Below are 20821 nucleotides of genomic sequence, written 5' to 3' on the forward strand. Positions count from 1 at the left end.
TCCCATCCCTTCCTTGAATCGCCTCCGAATCCTGGTCCTCCAAAGATGGTCCTGACCTCTCCCTGTACTTCTGGGGCCACCTCTCGCGCCCGCGGCGGGGACGCTCCTTCTTCTGGCCTCTGGTTCTCCTTGCGCACATATCTGCCCAAATGTCCCCTGCGTATGAGCTCCTCGATTTCCACCTTCAAATGGTTGCATTCCGCGGTGGTGTGGCCGATATCCTTGTGATACTGGCAATACTTGTTGGGATCTCTTTTAGACTGGTCTTTTTTCATTGGCAGGGGCCTTTTGAAAGGGACCTGGTTTTCGTTCGTAACGAAAATATGCTCTCTCGCATAGGTGAGGTCAGTGTAAAAGGTGTAGGGGCCCTGTAGGCGCTCATCAGAGCGTTGATGCTTCCGGGGTCGATCATCTCTCGTTCCCTCATAAACCCCCTTCTTCTTTGCACAGCTTTGGTTTTCTCGGACTGAAGGTTTCGGCGGCGATGAGCCTTTTCTGGCTTGGAGGTTCTCGTGACCATCCTCCATGCGAATGTATTTTTGTGCCCGCTCGTAGAAATCATCCAAGTCTGTGACCTCCCTCTTGAGCATGTTATCCCATAACTTGCTTCCTGGGCGTACTCCAGCTGTGATGGCCATTTTCAGCTCTCGGCGGGTCAGGCTCCCTACTTTAGCTACCTCCATATTGAACCTGTGAATATAGCTCTTCAGACTCTCGTTTTCTCCTTGTTTCACATTTGCGAGGCTGGTGCCTGGCATCGTGTAGTCTCGCACGGCGTGGTGCTGCTGGAGGAATTCATCAGAAAGCTATTGCCAAGATCTGATGGACCCCGGTCTAAGTCTTTTGAACCATTTGTACGCAGGTCCTTTTAATGTGACAGCGAAGCAATGACATCTCGCCCCGCTGCCAATTCCCCTCAGCTTCATCAGGTCGTTAAATGTATCTAGATGGTATTTTGGATCTGTGCTTCCTTCGTAGGGGGTCATATGGGGCTCCTTAAAATTGGCAGGGAGCCGGATGGCTTGGATCTCCCTAACGAAGGGTGACTCATGGTCGAACTCTTCCTCAACAGCTTGACCTCCAGAGGCGGTGACGATCTTGCTTCGCAGGCTCCTCATTTCTGTGTCCAGGTCCTACCTCCTCTTGCTTAGGGAGTCCCTTAAAGCGGACGGGTTAAGATCCCCCTTTCCTTTGCCCTCTCGAGGTGCCATAGGGGGCGTGGTCCTTTTACCCACCCTCTTCTTGTTGAGCTCCTCCCGTAAATCTGAGGGTGCGCTCTTTGAGGTGACCTTGTCATCGTTGCGAGGGGCAGCATTGGTCTTCGGCTCTGGCTTTTGGGCCTGCTTCGGTGGTTCAGGATGTTCTCGTTGCTTCATTCAGGAGGTGTTACTAGTGGAATGTCGAGTCCTCCCATCGTCTACCGGGACGGTGGTCTCTGCCCCCTCTTGACCTTCCTCTTTTCTCTTGGGCAGGGTCACGCTTGACTTACCTTGCAACAGGCCATTCAACACCTCTTGCATATTCTCCAGGGTGGTCTCCAACCTTTGGTTCTTACGGTGCAGCTCACGTATTTCCTCTTTGTAGAACCGAGATTTAGAACTCGAGCTCACGGAATGGACCCGGGGATGTTTATCATGTCTATGCGTCGAGGGGCCCGGGTCCTGTTGGCCGGAGTTCGGTACTTGTGGTTGTTTAGGAGGCGGGAACTCATTGGCATTCCCGGGTGGTGCAGTGGTTGTCCTTGGAGGATTCTCACCGAGCGGGATGACCGGTGATGAGACCTCCCTATCACCCTCGTGAACCTCAGCGCCCCTTGGGGGCTCCATATCCCTGGGTGGAGGAGGATCCTTCATGGAGGCCTTCAGCTGAACTCCGTTAAGGTGGACTTCCACCTCTCGTGGCTCCCTGAGTCGCTTTGAACGTCTCGACATTTCTTCTTGCTGGGAGTAATGGTAGAACAGTAGCTTGGTACTTAGCTTCCCACAGACAGCGCCAAACTGTTGACGGTGAGAACTCGTCAACTAAGTTAAGTTAGAAAAATTGCAACGTAAAGATTATCAAAAGAAAAACTCTAGAAATCTAAGTAGGAACTCCAAGAATAATTGCAGAAGAAAAATGGTGAAATCAGTTTGTATTGATTATGGTGCAATGCTACAGTAATTTTTCCAGCCCCCTTCAATGTTGAAGAGGGGTTCCCTTTATAGGAGGCTCTAATGGCCCCTGATACATTGTGGTCCAGGGGACCAGATTGTACACTAGTACACTATCAGGAGAGTGGTATCAGATGTAGTGGTGTTGGCTCTAGTACATGGTCAGAGTTTGTGGGAACACCTCAGCTTTTGTACTCGATTATGCCTCCACTACTTGCCTTGTACGGGTGTCAGAGATGGGCTGGTGAGGGTCACAATAGGTACCTCATTTGTACGACCACTACCTGTGTGGCACGAATATTATGTCCATACTCTGACTCCTTCTGACTTTGCATGAATCACTATGAGGCTCCCCCACTCCGTTCTTAAGGGTAATTTGAAGAAGTCCTTGATCCTACCTCATGCTAGACCCATAGTAAGAGTGGTGTCCCGTCACCAACACCTATCTCAAGGGGAGAGATTAGGCCCCTCCAACGAGGCCTACTATGTAGGCAACCCTTAGTGGCACGGACATGACATGCTGAGGTGGGGGTGTCCCTCGCGAGCCCCTGGCGCGGCTAGTGCGTGGGCGTGGTGTCGGCCTCGCGAGCCCCTAGCGTGGCTAGTGTGTGGGCGAGGCGTCGGCCTCGCGAGCCCTTGGCGCGGCTGGTGCGCGGGCGAGGCGTCGGCCTCGTGAGCCCTTGGCGCGGCTGGTGCGCGGGGGAGGCGTTGGCCTCGCGAGCCCTTGGTGCGGCTTGTGCGCGGACGAGGCGTTGGCCTCGCAAGCCCTTGGTACGGCTGGTGCGCGGACGAGGCATTGGCCTCGCGAGCCCTTGGTGCGGCTGGTGCGCGGGCGAGGTGAGGGGCGTGGTGTCGGCCTCGCGAGCCCCTAGCGCGGCTGGTGCGTGGGCGAGGCGTCGGCCTGGCGAGCCCTTGGCGCGACTGGTGCGCGGGCGAGGCGTTGGCCTGGCGAGCCCTTGGCGCGGCTGGTGCGCGGGCGAGGCGAGGGGTGTGGTGTCGGCCTCGCGAGACGCTCCTGCGCTAGATACTCTTGCGCGAGACGGGGCCTCGCTGGGTGCGCCGAGAGGTGGTGCGAGGCAGGGGCCTCACGAGACGCACTTGCGCGAGACGTGACCTCACTAGGTGCACTGAGAGTAGGCAGTTGCAAGATGACGGTGGCCCGAGGGTCTCGCGGCTCAGACATGTATTTAGGCCTTTATGAGACCTTAGCATGTGCCTTAGATCTTTTACAAGCATGGAATATTGAGCATTCACACAACTGTACTGTTATATTCAATTTTTTACCATCAAAATTAAGTTTATAAATTTATTTGAATTATTTTATAAAACACATAATCTAAAAAATAATTGATCAAAACACAAAGTGCAAACAATAATGAGAATAAACACATGTCCAAAAAAAAAAACATATATATTTTTTATACAATATCATTTTTTTCTTTTTTATGTTATGATATCAAATTAGTACTTAAATTATTAAAAAAAAATAAAATAAAATAGTATTTAAATACCCACGTGACATTGTCCAACCAAGGCATTGAAGGTCATTTTGGTAAATTAAACTAAAATTAGGAAAGATATTATTGGCAGTGTGAAAAAGGAATATGTGGTAACGGTTTGTTCCGTGCACTTATTATTTGAGTTTTATTTATTTATTTTTATTTTTTCAAACTTAAAAATCTGATCAAAACAAAAGTAAAATCAAACAACAAACGAACCCATCTCAGACTCGGATAGAGCTTAAAGCTTCTCTCCTCTGCAACTGCAATGGCACAGTTCACTGCCCAAGGACGCGTCAAGTTGCTCTTCAATGGTGGTGATGGAGTCTCATTTGGGATGGAACCCAGTGACCCATTTCACTTTAAGGTCAGATCAATCCAACCCCACAAGCGGAGGCTCAAGCTCTCAGGTTCTACTACTCGTCTTTACTCCTCCTCCTCCTCTTCTTCTTTCTTAAATAAGCCCACAGATTTCAGTAGCGACGACCATTTGAATGCTGGTGATGAAGTTGCTGGTCGTGGTTATGCTGAGGACGACGATGATCATGAGTTTGCGAGGGATGAGTTGTCTTGTTTCAGAGGTCTAGTCTTGGATATTTCTTACAGGTCAGTTCTTTTCCTGTTCTGTCAATTGCCCATTTGCTTATTTCATGCATGTTTGGATTTTGGTAGTATGTGAGCTCTTAATATCTTGGATTTGAACTCTGCTGTACTAATATACTGTGTTTGTAACTTCACAATTTTCATAAATATATATATGTTAAACAAATGGAGCAAAATGAGAGTAGGAATGTCCCAGTTGAACTCGTGAATATAAGCTTATAAAGAATAAAACTTACACTAACTTGAGTATAATGAAATCATGACTCTATAGAAAGTGCTGTGATGTGGCTAATGGTATAAATTTATTTTCCTGTTTATATGTTTTCCATGTTAGTATAAGCTGAATTTTTATCCCGTTTTCCTACGATTTTTATGTTTTTATCTCAACATTATTCTCAAATGTAGGATTTCCAGTTAAAGGAGAATAAGTGCCTTAGTTTGCCAGTACTAGAATTTTTGTTATTGTTGGTTGGTTGGTAATGTAGACGAATTTTTCTTGGTTGATCAGTGCTTGAGTTATTTCTTCTTTTCTTCCTACCACTTCCGAAGGATTTCAGATAAAAGAAAGTCTGCTTGCTGTTTTGATTGTTGTTGTCCTGCATCAGGCCAGTCAATGTTGTCTGCTGGAAGCGTGCGATTTGTTTGGAGTTCATGGAGAAGGTGGGACTGCCAAAGCTCGGGTTTTCATGTTCGATGATCAAATCATAGCAACATATATATGCTTTGGTGATGTTATTGGTTGCTCATCCAGTTACTAGTTTGTTCAGCAATTTGTTTCCAAAAATGAGAAACAGTAGTTCTGTTCTCATTTTAAGTTTATCTATTTGACAACTCGGTAGAGCTGATTTACATGCCATGTTTAATATGTCCCACGATAACTTATGCTTGTGTACATATTTGTGGCTTTGCTCTCTTTAGTATAAGCTGGTTAGACTTTGACAGTTAGATCACCTTGATATAGTTATTTCTATTAGTGTTGCTTCTATGACCTTCACTTGCATCCGTTAACTGTGAGAGGATTCAAGTGGAGAACACCAAGTATTCCGAACAACTTGTATACCTTCTTGTTTCCTCACAGCCTCTGAGTCAGGTGTAGTTTAAGAAGAGCATTGAGTTGCTATGTGGATCTTCAACAATAAGGATTTTAAGGCATTCTCATTTTCAATTAATTTTTGTGATTATTAGTATTTGTGATTGTAATCATAGAGGTTTACAAGAAGTTGTTTTCTTGTTTTGTGTTGTCTTTCACTTTATTCTAGATGGTGGAGCATTTTGCTACTGCCTAGGATGTAATACAGTTAATAGCCTATCATCTTTTTTGATACAATCATGTAGTCTTTTCCCAGTAGAATTTCTTATACTCAGATATGTATTATTTAAATACTGAGTTCTAGTTATATACAACTTCACTAACATCATTTATGTCATTTAGTTTTTTTTCACACATAAAAATTGCTCTTGAATTAGTTAAAACTTTCTGTTATTCCAGGCCGATGTACTAGAATATTATGATCAGACTGTAAACTCCCCAAGTGGATCTTTCTACATACCAGCTGTCTTGAGGGTATGTAAATGAAGTTGTTTCTCTTTCTTTCTTCTTTAGATTTTTCTTGCTCTATCTATTTGGATTCTTTTCTTTGTTTATCCCTTTGTTTGTTGTTTTGCAATTGCGGCCTTTGCAAAAGAAAAGAACAAACCTTTTCGTATTAGGATTTACTTAAACTATATAAGTTTTACTCTGCTTCCAGGTTCCACATTTACTACAAGTAGTTAAGCGAAGAAGGATTAAGAGCAATCTAAGTCGGAAAAATATATTGTACAGGGACAATTACACATGCCAGTAAGTAAACCAAATTTTATGTTAACTGCAAATCCACGATGAGATTAGACACTTGGATCTCAATGTCTCAAACCCTTTACTTATTCTTTTCATTTTAGTGTGTGATTTGAATTTCATACTCTTAAGATATTCATGTGTATCATAAGTTTTTTTATTTATTTATTTACATTAGGTTTTGTCTCTCTAGTATTTGACTTCATTTAGGTACTTGGACATCACCAAAACTAGGAGTAGGCTTCAAACTCCAGTGGGGAGGCTTCACAATCCATAGTTTGGCAGTGAGCCTCGCTACTCTATGCTGCATAAAAGACATTCCTAGAATAGGTTACTACGTCACATTAAGTAAGAAGTTTAGGACAAAATAGCTTTCTAAGCGCCTAAAAAGGTGCCTAAGTGAGCTTGGAGCCACCTAATTTCAATTTAGAGGTTGCCCATATTAAAAAACAAATTGGACAAAATTATAACTTGAACATGCAACTAGTTGGCAATTATACTTCTACCTCCTTAGATGCGGAGTCTTTATTTATGTCATCCTAACATAGTCGATACAATTTCAGTAAACTTCTAGCTCTATTTTCTCTAAAACAAGCATATGGAGTTTTGTGCAAACAAGTGTATGGCATAAATGGTTTAGACTTTAGAGCTTATAAACAACGATTTTCTTGATCATAGGTGTACTGTGGCGCATCAAACTTCTTGTTTAGTTTAAGTCAACAAAGGCTATCTTTATGTTACATTATTGTTATTTTCTCCTTTCCACCTTTAATGGTATTCGGGTTAATTTAATATGATTATCTTACTGTTAAGGAGCATATGTTTAGAGTTGGCATACTAATTTTATATTTCGTTTCTCGAAAGGTACTGTTATTCTCAAGAGAACTTGACCATTGATCATGTTTTACCAGTTGCACGTGGTGGCGAATGGGAATGGGAAAATTTGGTAAGACAAAAACAATTCATTCTATTACTTGATGTGACTGTATCCACAAACAATAGAAATTTCACAGATGCCATATATATTTGTCTAAAAATATAAACATTCTTAATAAAGTCTATATAAAAATACAAAAATATTTAATCATGCATGAGTTTTTTTAATTTTTGTTCCTGAAAGCATCAGTGCCAAAACGAACTTCTATAGGGTTTGAAAGTATTGGTTGTACAATATTGATACCAGTATATAGTGTCATGCATATGGTTGAGATGATCTCTTCCCATTATTTCTCCATAAATGAGAAATGATGAGTTCACCCTATTGTTTCAACTTGATATGAAAATTGGGTAGAAGGATATCTGAAAATCTCATAGGCACTAGAGTAATCATTATATGCTACGGCCCAAGGAAAATTTTGATATTTTTACAATATTTATATATAAAATGGTATCTTTGTAAAATTATGAGGCCTTTTTGTATAGAAAAAAATAGCATTTTTAAAAATTGGGACCTTTTTATTTGGGGCCTTAGGCACAGGCCTGGACCGCTTATGCCCAAGGCCGGCCGTGCTCCATCTATACGCTGGAAGGATCATTAGATAAGCGGGTTAAACTAGTGCCTACACTCATTGACTCATAGGTATGAAGATCATTTAAATTTTTTTGCTTGAATTGTGTTTTCATTAAAAAAATGTGGTTGATACTAAATCTTTTGTGTTTTTACCAATATTTCCAACATTTTTACCAATATCACATAGTTTCTTCAATATTTTACTGATATCAAAGTCCACTAATATTTATCCATACATCAACTATATTTTTCTAAAATTCTAACAGATTTTACACTCAAAATAGACCGCCAATATTATTGATTTTTTTTCATCATTGGTATCCACTGTGGTTCTTAAATTACAGTTGTTGCTTGACAATCTTGTATGACAAGAACTTCTTCATTCTTATCCTAAAAAACATAGGTAGAAAAACAGGCCAATAGAAGTTAAACAGTGATTCTCTGAATGGTTTATACTATTCAAGTTCCTGCATACATACCTATCCTATTTTTATTTGAAGTATGTTAAGAAATGTGACTACCTGAATACAACACTCTTCATCAAATCTTATAGTAGTGTCAAGTCAAACATGAACATAACTTGTATAACTGCTTAAATTGTTTTTTCTGTCCAGTGCCACATGTAAATACTACTATGAATATCGATGCGAATTCTGGCATGTTGCTTCTGCATGACCCGAAATTCGAGCAGTGAGGATGTCTAAACCAATTAAGTCTGAGTTTTACTTAGGTTTATTGGCAAGAACTCCTTTTCTTTTACAGTAGATTATGTTTACCCGAAATAGTGACAAAAGTTATGATATACCATATTTTTTTTACTCAACTTCTAGTATCCTACAGACTACAATGCCACCAATTTGCTGAAGGATTTCTCTTCCTACAGCGTTTTGAAGTGGAGAATATGGAACGATTGATTTTTTCTCGAGGGAAGAGAGTTGTGATAGTTACGATTCTGACCGATGAATCATATCTTTCCCAGGTGCTTGAATTTGCAATGCTGTCTTTTCTTAACAGGTTACTGCTTGTTCCAAATGCAACTCTAAGAAAGGACACAAAACAATGGAAGAAGCAAATATGAAGCTGATCAAAATCCCCAAGGTAAGTTTTCTTTGTTTGGCTTTTATTTATTTAATGCTACTATAAAAATAAAAAAACCAATCATTAACTGATGCAGAACAAGAGAAGAGATGAATAGGGGAAGAGAGTTATATAGAATATACTCGAAAAAATACAAGCAAATAATCTTGTACAGAATCAGCATTGCTTGAAAGGATATTTTATTAGTATCTCCTTGATTTTGCAGGCCCCAAAAGACTACGACATACTTGCGATACCACTTACAAATGCAGCCATAAGAATGCTGAAAATGAGGCAGGGAACTCCTGAAGAATGGCGTCAATATCTATCGTAGCCTTCTTCATCTTCGAGACCTTGCCATTTACATTCATTTGCTCTGTACATCTTCAGATATTTCTCTCATGGAGATAAATATCTCAGACGAAAGAAAGGCTTAGAAATTACATGTATAGCAACAAGTGCTTAACCACCAATGCTAATGTAAGAATTTAAAACAATAATTCGTGTATAGAAAAGTGCTTATTTTATAAAGTATTTGTCTCTAACTTTAGTAACAGTATCCATAAAGTGCTTATTACTTTCACACACACACCCCTTAAATCCAATCCAACAATTGAGTAAGTGGCTGATATATATAGGGAACGGCTACAACGCATATTTTTTTTGCAACATTAGTGTATCATTTTTCTATTTTCGGCACCTGGATAGATATAATTCAAAAAAATTTTATACAACGGTGTACATTGTAGGTATATAGAATATCCTGCAAATTTTTAAGCAATTTTGAATAGTTTACGAAGCTGAAAGCAAGGTTCAAACTATCAAAATTTACATGCGTACACAAAAAAACAGGCACGCGTGTAACAAACAGTTTAGGTCCTGTTTTCAGTACCATAATTTATTTGAAATTTTTAGAAAATTTGTAAGATATTCTAGATAGCTGTACACCGTCATATAATATATATTAATTTGGTACTGTGTGGATCAAATCTAAAGCCTCGACTAACTCATTCATCCATCTAGCTCACTTAAGCCAAGTATTATAAGAAATAACTCATAGGTCAATTATACACTACTGCTCTTCTTTTATAGGGTTATATTTCAAAACCATGTTTCCATAGTTTTGTGCTTTGTCAACTCTTATTTGAGTATTTCTTTATACTATAGCTTTTCTTTTCTTACTAAATTCTTGTATATATGAATATATAGTTGATTACCAAAGAGACGTAGGTTTGAGGATAACATTTTTTATTGTACCAAATAACAATGCATGCATGCTCGTTATGTCTTAAGTAAGATCCTTAACCATATTTATTTAAGATTGGCCATAGATTCTTTCTTGATCTTCACCCAAATCTCTGCCGTCAAATGATTCCAATATATATGCAAAAATAAATACATCTCAATCAAAAAGCCATAGCTACAACTATCATCAATACAAGATAGAGAATCATAGAAACTATCAATACTTTGGAATCAATGATTGGAGTCACATATTAAACTCGGCTTAGCTTATATATATAAATAAAGGTGGATACACATAACATGCTCTATACATAGCATTATCTCTTATATTGATTTTGTAGAAAATAATAATAATAATAATAATTCATAATGGATATGGTGATCAACATCAAGGAGAGGACAATGGTGAAGCCAGCAAAAGAGACACCAAGAGATCCAATTTGGTTGTCAAACTTGGATCTAATGACCACAAGTGTACATATCACCAATATATACTTGTATAGAAACAATGGAGCTGCCAACTTCTTTGACACTGAGCTTCTCAAACATGCCTTGGCCAAGGTGTTGGTGCCCTTCTATCCCTTGGCGGGCCGGCTAAGGTATGACAATGACGGCCGCCTCGAGATCAACTGCAATTCGGAGGGTGTCCTTTTCATGGTGGCCGAGACAAACTCCGTTATGGATGACTTGGGTGAATGTGCGCCCACTGTTGAGCTTCTAAAGCTCACTCCATTTATTGACCGTTCTGCTGGAATTTCTTCATTTCCTCTCTTGGCTGCTCTGGTATGCAGGTTCTTGGACTACTTAGTAGTGTAAATACAAATAATGGAAACCAAAAACTACTTCTCTTTTCATACATACTCACACACTCAAATATTTGCGCTAGCTAGGGGTGAGCATCTAAATCGGCAAACCGCGGCGACCGACCGCACCACACCACACTACACCGCAAACCGCGGTGTCAAAAGTGGAATGGTTCGGTATGGTTTGTATCTTAGCTAAACCGCGCGGTGCGGTGCGGTGCGGTGCGCGGTTTGGCGGTGTGAAATTTTGGTTTGCACCACACGGCACCGTATACATACAAATATGTTAAAAACAATTAAACTTTACATATATACTATTTTTTAGTAACTCAATCTAAAACTAGGAGCCCACTTAAATTAGGAGTCCACTTAAATTAGGGAATAACCTTATTCTCCAACACATCATACACGATAACAACTCCTTCCTCTCTCATCTCATTTGCGCCTCCTCCCTATCACCTCTCTATCTCACACATATTTTTAACACACTTACACCGTGGAAAACCGCCCAAACCACACCGCAAAAAATGGTTTGGTTTGGTCGGTTTGGTGCAACGAAATCACACCGCATGGTGTATTCTAGCTACTACACCGCACTTGTGGCGTAGTGTATTAAAAAGTGTTCAAACCGCCCAAACCACACCGTGCACACCCCTAGCGCTAGCCTTAAGTGGTGATTACTTAGTAAAATATTTCTTAATTAGTATGCATTTTCTTAATTGCTTAGGAGGGAAATTTGAATACTAAAATATGTGTCCCCAATGATGAAGTTAGGATTTTTATTTAAATTAAAGATTATATTAATATATATTATATATAAATGGATAGAGTTTTTTTTTTTTTAAAAATTTAGGGAGAATTATAAATTTATACACATTTATATTAATTTTTTCAAAAATATATTGTAATGAAATGTAAAAAAAAAAAAAAAGCAAATTAAGAGGGTCATGGCTACCCTAGTCCCTAGCCCTGTCATTTTATTTGAGTCTTTTATTTTGTATTTGCATCTCATTTATAAACTACATCTATTTATATATTAAGTATAAACATTAAAATAAAAGGAAACATGTTTATTTTTTTTATTACAGATTACTCGGTTCAAATGTGGAGCAGTATGCGTTGGTTTCAGTAACCAACACCGTTTAGCAGATGGCACAGCAGCTATGTACTTCGTCAACGCATGGTCCGAAGTGAGTCGTGGTCTTGAGCTATCACAAGCACCAATCCTCGACCGGGCATTGCTTCGTGCTAGACACCCTCCTCAATCAAATTTCGATCACATAGAGTACAAACAAGCACCACCACCACCACCAACCCTCTCCAAACCTACTCAACAAGAACAACAACACAACCCAATCGTAAGAGTTTTCAAATTGACTAGGGACCAAATCAAGGTCATCAAGGCCAAGTCTCAACAAAGTGGGACCAATAATTATAGCACATTTGAGATTCTATCAACTCATATTTGGAAATGTGCAAGCAAGGCAAGGTCACTTCCTAGTGACCAAGTAACAAAATTGTTCACTCTAATTAATGGAAGGGACAAATTAGACCCTCCACTCCCACCTCATTTATTTGCCAATGTTTTATATGCAACTTCAACAGTTGTCACCGTAGCTGATCTTGTTGATAACCCAACAAGCTATGGTGCTAGCAAGATTCGCCAAACTTTGGTGCAAATGGACAACAATTACTTGAGATCAGCTATTGATTACCTAGAGCTTAGGCCCAATCTCATTAATGGGCCTGGTCGTGGGGCTGAAGTTTTCAAAAGCCCAAATTTTGGAATTGTTTGTTGGATTGGGCTGCCAATGTATGGTTCTGATTTTGGATGGGGTCGGCCCTTTTATGTCAGCCCTGTTGGGCTTCGTTTAGAGGGAAAAGCCTACATTTTACCTCCAGGCCCAGTTTATAATGGTAACTTGTTTGTTGCCATTGCTTTGCAGTCTGAGCACATGAAAGTGTTTGAGAAGTTGTTGTATGATGATGTACGTGTTGGGAAATCTGCTCTTTAATGTATCTTTATTTTGTTAAAAAACCCTAATAAAATAAAAGGTCTTTGGCAAAATAGACTTTTTTTTTATAATCACTTTGCGTAATTACCTTGTTTTGATACTTTTTTTACAAAATTACCTTCTAGACACTCCTAATACCTCTCAACATTATGTCGAAAATTCCAAACACACGGTTTTGATTATAGAAAAATACCATTTTGTAAAAAAAACGAAAATTATCAAAAATGGTCATTTTACAAAGTGACATTAAAAGGTCTACTTTTACCAATTATTATTTTTATATTTTCTATACAAAATAATATTCTTTTGATAATTTTTTACAAAATAACAATCTAGACACACCTTATTTGATACAATACACATTCTAGAGAAACTTATCGACTCTTTTTGTCAAATAAAAATAAAAATTGACACCCTATTTGGAGAACATTTTACGAAGATCTATCAAAAATGCCTTTTTGGAAAGTAATATTAAAAAATGGCCTATTTCGACAATCAATCATAAAATTGAGTTATTTCTTTGATATATATCTTATGTTCATCGATTAGTTTATTTGAATAAAGTCTTGTCAATAATATATATAAATATATATATATTATTGTAATTGTTGTAAAAGATGGTTAGGTTGTCAAATGAGGATATTAACTTCTTGATGACTTTATTTTGGACCATTTCCTATAATTTTTTATTTTTTTATTAGAGAGATTTAAAAGTTTTTACATACGAAAAATAAGTCACCCAAGACACAGTTTCCAAATTATAATTTTATGATTGAAAATAGATTTTCCAAGAGAAACCTTAGCTTTGGTCTAGGTGGAAGTGTTTCGTTGACAAGGGAGGATATTCTTGTGTTTATGGTGGCCATCTAATTAAAGCATGTAGTCTTTGATCCATTTTTTAGTTGCTCCTCTATTCGATTTTGATGCATTCTTTTCTTTTCTTATTCTTTTTTCTTGAAATGGTCCCCTTTTTTTGTGGGGAATTTTTAAAAAATATGGCTTTTATACTATTAATGTACAAAATATATGGAAATTATACTTTTCTTAATTTGTATGGAAAAATTTATCAAATAAAAATTTAAGTATGAAAAACACAATTAGTAGCTAACTAAAATATGGAAGCTAACACAAGGGTACTATTGTAAAATTAGCTTCCACTCTTCTCTCTCTCAAACCCCAGCCACACAAACTCGTTCTCTTTCCAAAACCCACCGCACCATCCCCTCCAGCTCCGGCTGACGCACCCCCCTCTAGCTCCGGTGACCCCAACCGAACCCAACCGTTCAAGAGGCCCCACCATCCGAATTCTGCTCCAACTGTTCGAGAGCCTAGCTCCGGTCGAGCCCCACCCGTCCGAGACCCCAACTTTGTTTGAGAGCCACATTCGAGCGCAGGCCCAGGCGCGACACCACCATCTCCACGACAAACCACCTATAGCTACACTCATGGTGTCGATGCGCACCTAGATCCAAAACGACGGGGCTCGCGTGTAGGGGATATAGGTTCTGGTGGTGGTCGGAGGTGAGGAAGGAATGTGGTTCGTGGTTGAAGGTGATGCAGGGAGGTGGCCTAGACATGAACCTAGGCGACATAAAGGCAGGTGATGACTAGGGTTCTGGGTGAGAGAAGAAAAGAAATGGGAGAGAAGGAAAATGGGGTGGATCTGATATTTTTTTTTCTATCTTCAGATCTGTGGTAACTGGTTACTTTCCCGTTCTTTGTGTGTATATTTTTTGGGGTAACTCGTTACCTTCCCGTTCTTTGTGTGTATATATTTATGGGGGTAACTGGTTACTCATCTCAGAATAACTGGTTACCCCTCAGAATAACATGTTATTTATCCTAACTCTAGGATTTTTTTTACAAAACTGTCAAAGATCAATTAAGTAACTGTTTACCTTATCCAGAATTTGAAAAAAGAAACATACAATCTAAAAAAAGGAAAAAAAAAATGTTTATAATAAATAAAAAATAATTTAAAACAAAATTCATATTAAAAAAAATTGCAAAACAACCAAAGAAAAATTTAATATAAAAAAACAAATAAACTAAAAAATAATAATAAAATTACAAACATACAATTTCCAAATTAATAAAACTTGATTAAGAATAAAACTACGATATAAACCAATTTTTATACAAAATATGGAAAAATAAATCCATAAAAGTGAAAATACTTAAAAAAAAAAGTCATAGATTAATTTTTTTTGAAAAAAAAAAATCATATTTTTGCATACTCTATTAAAAATGTAATTTGATCTTTTTTATGCTCTCACTTTGTCTAATCGAAAAGAAAAAGAAAAGACAAATTCTTTAGTATCATGTCTATTCCTATCAAATCATGAAAAGTAATTGCACTTATGGTTTAGTATTGAAATAAGGTTTCTAAGATACGAAGGTTCATTATCATTGGACAAAGCCCCAAAAAAGAGTGGTCCATAATGGCGACCCATGCATGCCATTCAGGGGAGGTAATCAAAGGAATTTGTCCAACCATTGAATATGGGAGCAGTAGTTGTTGTTCTTATCTCATCCCTAGGGGATAGTAACTCCGAAAATCTCGCTCGATATTTAGACAATTTCTAATGCAAGATGTTATTTAACTTAACTTTAGAATTTTTTTTACATAACTAGGATTAGATAAGATAAGATATAATTAGATTGGATATGATTGGATTGGATACGAGTTCGAAACAAATCCCAGAATGAATGGTATTAATAACTTAAGATTTTGTCTTATACCTTCTTCAAAGTTTCTTAAGAATAAAAATAATTATGAAAAGGAATTTAAAATGTATACATATATATGCCAATTCTTTGATGTGTACAAGTTTTACATAATTGACTTTTAATAAAAGGGCTCATGTTACCAAATCAACTAACAAATTTTTGATGTAAGAGTAAATTTTTTAGTATGACACAAATTTAAAGCAATTAACAAATTTAATGAGTTAGTTAACAAAAAAAAGTCTTTATCTTCTATTTAAAAGTTGTCAAATAATATCCTATAGAATCTATTTTTAAAAAATTATTTGAAATGATTCTAAAATAGCTTTAAATTTGTTTAGAATACTTTTAAATGTAAAATAAAAATAAAAATGATAGTATATTTAATTTTGGTTACTTTTTTGTTAACAAAATATGAAAAAGAAACTAAAATGTTCTTTTTATTCTAGTCTTCTTTTCTAACGACGGTGAAAAAACATATGCTTCCCTCATATAAAAATGACCACCTTGAAGAGTAGGTTGCAATGACAATACTCTTGAGCCAACCGATTCGCGGTGTGGCCGGTATTTTTTTTTTGAAATCAAGTAGAAGAGAGAGAAATAAAGAAACATTAAAAAAAAGTCAAAACATAGTATGGTGCATACATAGAGAAAGAAGAGAATATAAGTTAAATTTAATTTATATATAATATAAGAAAAGTGGTATAATTGTAAATAATTTGATAAAAAAGAGTATAGAGTGTAAATTTTCCAAAAAAAAAAATGGCTGTCTTGGCAAAATGAATTTTTTTTGAAGTTATTTTGCACTTCGTCCTAGTTTTGATAATATTTTGCGAAATGACTACTAACACATCAAATATCGGGTCGAATTTTTTTAAATAGTTAGTTAAAAAATTCAAATGGCTAATCTGATATCTAGATAGATGTTATTTTGCAAAAAATTATCAAAATTATGCCAGGTTGCATGACTTAAGAAAAGGGGTTATTTTTGCCAATTATCTCAATTTTTTTTAATTTTAGCAGCAATCAAAACCGTAACTAAAATTGAAAAAAAATTATTATTATAAATATTCATTTATAAAAATTATTGGTGGTGATAATACCCAAATCATTTATAAAGTTCCATTTTAATACCTAAATTTGTGAGTATAAAAATGTACCACGTGGATACTTAACAGACAGTTAATGGTGAGTACTAACGATTGCACAAAAATTGTAGATTTATGTATTATTACCGTAAAAAAAAAATGGATATTGAAGTGTAACTTTTGAAATTTTTTAAGTATTATCGCTACCAATATCTTTATAAACGAAAAAACCAATATAGTAAGAAAAAACATATGTTTGGACTATTATAACCCATCTAATACAGTCCCTAAACAGGTTTGTCCAAAAGCTTGGAAAGTGTCAAACCTGGGATGGGATTGTGTATAATCGTTCAGTCCAAAGCAATTGTACCATGTAACAAATAGTTGGATATATGCAGTTGATGAAATATTGTGAAAAAAAAAAAGACTGATTTGTGTGGTTGTGAATAACCGATGGAAAGCACTTGTTTTATTTCAAAAATTAAGTGTTCACTGGTAGTACTTACTGCCTGCCTCCATGGATAAATTTAACAGTACTACCCACAGTGGGACAATGAAATTTAAAAAAGTGGGAGGAATTTTGATACAGAGGAAATGAACTATATATATATATATTTATATATATGTGTTTGGTCACTGGAAAAGAGAGAAATGAGGAAGAATGGGCTAAACTATTTAAAGATGCAGGCTTCACTCATTATAAGATTTCTCCTATTTTGGGTCTAAGATCTCTTATTGAGGTCTATCCATAATTATATCAATAATCTATGGATAAAAAATAATTATTCATTTTTTTGCTTCACTAGGTTGTAATCTCCCATGACTTTGTCAAATCTAAACGCTAGTGTTTTTATGTTCTAGTTACACCCAATCTTGATTGGTACACACACCACTGATTAAAGGTTCAGCAATAGTTATTGTACTATGTACTTTATATTCTTTTGTCTTGCAAGGAGATAGATAGTGGTGCAGTTTAATTTGAGTGTTAAACCCTAGTTGGATGTATGGAAACTCTGTCAATGCTAGGTTTGGCTACTTTTGAGTGTTAAGACATGCATTTGATGTTTTCTACGGCTAATATCAAATATATCCTCAACTAGGATAGGATAGGATAAGATATGATTGGATTGGATATGAGTTCGAAACAGATCCCAGAATGAATGGTATTAATAACTTGAGATTTTGTCTTATACCTTCTTCAAAAATTGTGAAGAATAAAAATAATTATGAAAAGGAATTTAAAATGTATACACATATATATGCCAATTCTTTGATGTGTACAAGTTTTACATAATTGACTTTTAATAAAAGGGCTCATATTACCAAATCAACCAACAAATTTTTTATGTATGAGTAAATTTTTTAGTATGACACAAATTTAAAGCAATTAACAAACTTAGTGAGTTAGTTAACAAAAAAAAGTCTTTATCTTCTATTTAAAAGTTGTCGAATAATATCTTATAGAATCTATTTTAAAAAAATTATTTGAAATGATTCTAAAATAACTTTAAATTTGTTTAGAATACTTTTAAATGTAAAATAAAAATACAAATTATGGTATATTAAATTTTGGTTACTTTTTTGTTAACAAAATATGAAAAAAAAAATCTAAAATGTTTTTTTTTATTCTAGTCTTCTTTTCTGGCGACGGTGAAAAAACATATGCTTCCCAAATAAAATGACCACCTTGAAGAGTAGGTTGCAATGACACCACTCTTGAGCCAACCGATTCGCGTTGTGGCCGGATTTTTTTTTTTTTTTAAATCAAGTAGAAGAGAGAGAAATAAAGAAACATTAAAAAAAAGTCAAAACATTTTTTACTTTTGTAAATAATTGTAAATTATTGTAAACATTTTTGTAAATAATTTGATAAAAAAGGGTATAGAGTGTAAATTTTCCAAAAAAAAAATGGCTGCCTTGGCAAAATGAATTTTTTTTGAAGTTATTTTGGACTTTGTCCTAGTTTTGATAATATTTTGCGAAATGACAACTAACACATCAAATATCGGGTCTAATTTTTTTAAATAGTTAGTTAAAAATTTCAAATGGCTAGTTTGATATCTAGATTGAGGTTATTTTGCAAAAAATTATCAAAATTATGCCAGGTTGCATGACTTAAAAAAAGAGGTTATTTTTGCCAATTATCTCAATTTTCTTTAATTTTAGCAACAATCAAAACCGTGACTAAAATTGAAAAAAAATTATTATTATAAATATTCAGTTACTAAAAAGTCTGTGACAAAAAATAATAGCTACAAAAATTATAAATTATTGTGACAAAAAGTGTTTTTAATCACAATAAATTTTATAATTATATATAATAGGTTGTAAAATTACATTAGTAATAACTTGTGACTAAATTTTATATTATAGTAATTTTTTTGTTAGGAGAGTAAAAGTGATATTATAGTTAAAATAGACAAGTGATCCTACTCCTTATTAAATTCATTAAAAGAAGTAAAGAACCAATGACACTGCAATATTTCAGATTTAATTAGTACCTTCATTTTCTGGGTTGTGGGGAACTTGTATAATGTTATTCACTTCAAAGTCAATGGAGAAAAATAAATGCCAAGGGTTGGTTTGGATCTTATGAATACAAGTCATAATAATTTATGAGTAATGATATGTGCTCTCAAAATATGTACATAAATATTACACACAGTGACATATCACTGCTTTTTAATACAGTGAGTCCCAATTTTAATAAATGTGATTACAATTTTAATAAATGTGATTACTTGGTTAAACTACCACATCACTGTGTGTAATGTTTGGATGTATATTTTTTGTACACATATCATTACTCATAATTTATAGGGGCATTATATTTACACTCCAAAAATATATAGGCACCCCATTAATTATAAAAATTAATTTTTAAAACTATTTTTAACACTTTTTCTCAGTATTTTATTTTGACATTCTTTAAAAAAAAATGTTAATTTCAATAATTTTATTTTATCTTATTTTCATCAAGTTTTTTTAAAATAATGTATAATTTTTTAGAAAAAAATATTTATTTAACAAGTTTTTATATATATATTTTAATTTTAATTTTATTTAAATGTTTAAAATATATATTATTTGTATGTATTTTTTAGAAAATGAAAAAGAATAAAAATTAGAAAAATGTGAGCATAAATTGATAAAAATATATATTATATATTAATTTTTAATAAAAATAGGATGTGATTAGATTATTTTAGTACTATATTGGGTGTGTTTGGTGTAATAGGGCACAAGATAATTTATATATAATAAAATTTTATCAAATAAAATATATTTTTTAACATAAATTAAATAAATAAATTTGAAAATTACACAATAACATTTTATGTTAAAAATAACTTATATTTTTATTTTAATACTAAAAATTCTTATATAAATTTTCACAAATATTATATATATTTTAAAATATAATATATATATAAACAAGGGATATTGGTAGCGATAATACCTAAATTTTTTCAAAAGTTTTTTTTTTGTGGTAATAATACATAAATCTTTAATTTTGGTACTTCTGTTAGTACTCACCGTTAACTACCCGTTATGTATCGATGTGACACATTTTTATTAATTTAATTAGCGTCGATAATACCCAAATCTTTTCAAGAGTTACACTTTAATACCCAATTCTTTTTTTGTGGTGATTCCTAAATCTACAATTTTTGTGCAACCATTAGTACTCGCCATCTCTACTCGTTAAGTATCCACGTGGCACATATGAATTTTGGGATGATTTTAGTCTAAATTATTTAAATTCTTTAAATATTATAAAAATCATTTTAAATTTTAAAAAATATAAAAAATTATTATAAACTAATTAATAATATGGATTTTGGGATGATTTTGAATTTCATTTTTAATTTGGGTTGTTTCGAATTTGCAAATGTTAGTTTTATTAATTAGTTTCTAATAATCTTTTAGATTTTTTAAAATTTAAAATGATTTTTATAATATTTACAGAATTTAGGGATATTGGCGGTGATAATACCCAAATCATTTATAAAATTCCATTTTAATACCTAAATTTATGAGTATAAAAATGTACCACGTGGATACTTAACAGACAGTTAACGGTGAGTACTAACGATTGCACCAAAATTGTAGATTTATGTATTATTACCGCAAAAAAATTTTTGGGTATTAAAGTGTAACTTTTGAAATTTTTTAAGTATTATCGTTACCAATATCTTTATAAACGAAAAGACCAATATAGTAAGAAAAAAATATGTTTGGACTATTATAACCCATCTAATACAGTCCC

At 35.1% G+C, this 20821-nt stretch overlaps 2 protein-coding genes across 2 annotated transcripts; both read left to right on the top strand.

Annotated features, from left to right (window-relative positions):
- Positions 1-3821: 3821 nt before the first annotated feature.
- LOC133824594 (uncharacterized) lies at positions 3822-9232 on the top strand. The gene is made up of 7 exons (XM_062257523.1): positions 3822-4255; positions 4858-4912; positions 5742-5816; positions 6001-6092; positions 6951-7032; positions 8611-8694; positions 8900-9232. Exons 1-7 carry the CDS (start codon positions 3918-3920, stop codon positions 9005-9007), a joined length of 834 nt encoding a protein of 277 aa, XP_062113507.1. The 5' UTR covers positions 3822-3917; the 3' UTR covers positions 9008-9232.
- Positions 9233-10287: 1055 nt separating this feature from the next.
- Positions 10288-12736, top strand: LOC133825774 (shikimate O-hydroxycinnamoyltransferase-like). The gene is made up of 2 exons (XM_062258676.1): positions 10288-10701; positions 11810-12736. Exons 1-2 carry the CDS (start codon positions 10288-10290, stop codon positions 12734-12736), a joined length of 1341 nt encoding a protein of 446 aa, XP_062114660.1.
- The last annotated feature ends 8085 nt before the right edge of the window (positions 12737-20821 follow it).

The sequence above is a fragment of the Humulus lupulus genome, chromosome 3, assembly GCF_963169125.1.
Source record: "Humulus lupulus chromosome 3, drHumLupu1.1, whole genome shotgun sequence".
Classification (NCBI taxonomy): Eukaryota; Viridiplantae; Streptophyta; class Magnoliopsida; order Rosales; family Cannabaceae; genus Humulus; species Humulus lupulus.

What these genes read in the sequence shown, in the direction of transcription:
- LOC133824594 (XM_062257523.1), top strand. Translation starts at nt 3,918, where the DNA reads ATGGCACAGTTCACTGCCCAAGGACGCGTCAAGTTGCTCTTCAATGGT. An exon ending in GTCTTGGATATTTCTTACAG is followed by an intron (nt 4,256 to 4,857) that starts GTCAGTTCTTTT and finishes GTCCTGCATCAG; the next exon opens with GCCAGTCAATGTTGTCTGCT. An exon ending in ACATACCAGCTGTCTTGAGG is followed by an intron (nt 5,817 to 6,000) that starts GTATGTAAATGA and finishes CTCTGCTTCCAG; the next exon opens with GTTCCACATTTACTACAAGT.
- LOC133825774 (XM_062258676.1), top strand. Translation starts at nt 10,288, where the DNA reads ATGGATATGGTGATCAACATCAAGGAGAGGACAATGGTGAAGCCAGCA. An exon ending in TTCCTCTCTTGGCTGCTCTG is followed by an intron (nt 10,702 to 11,809) that starts GTATGCAGGTTC and finishes TTTTTATTACAG; the next exon opens with ATTACTCGGTTCAAATGTGG.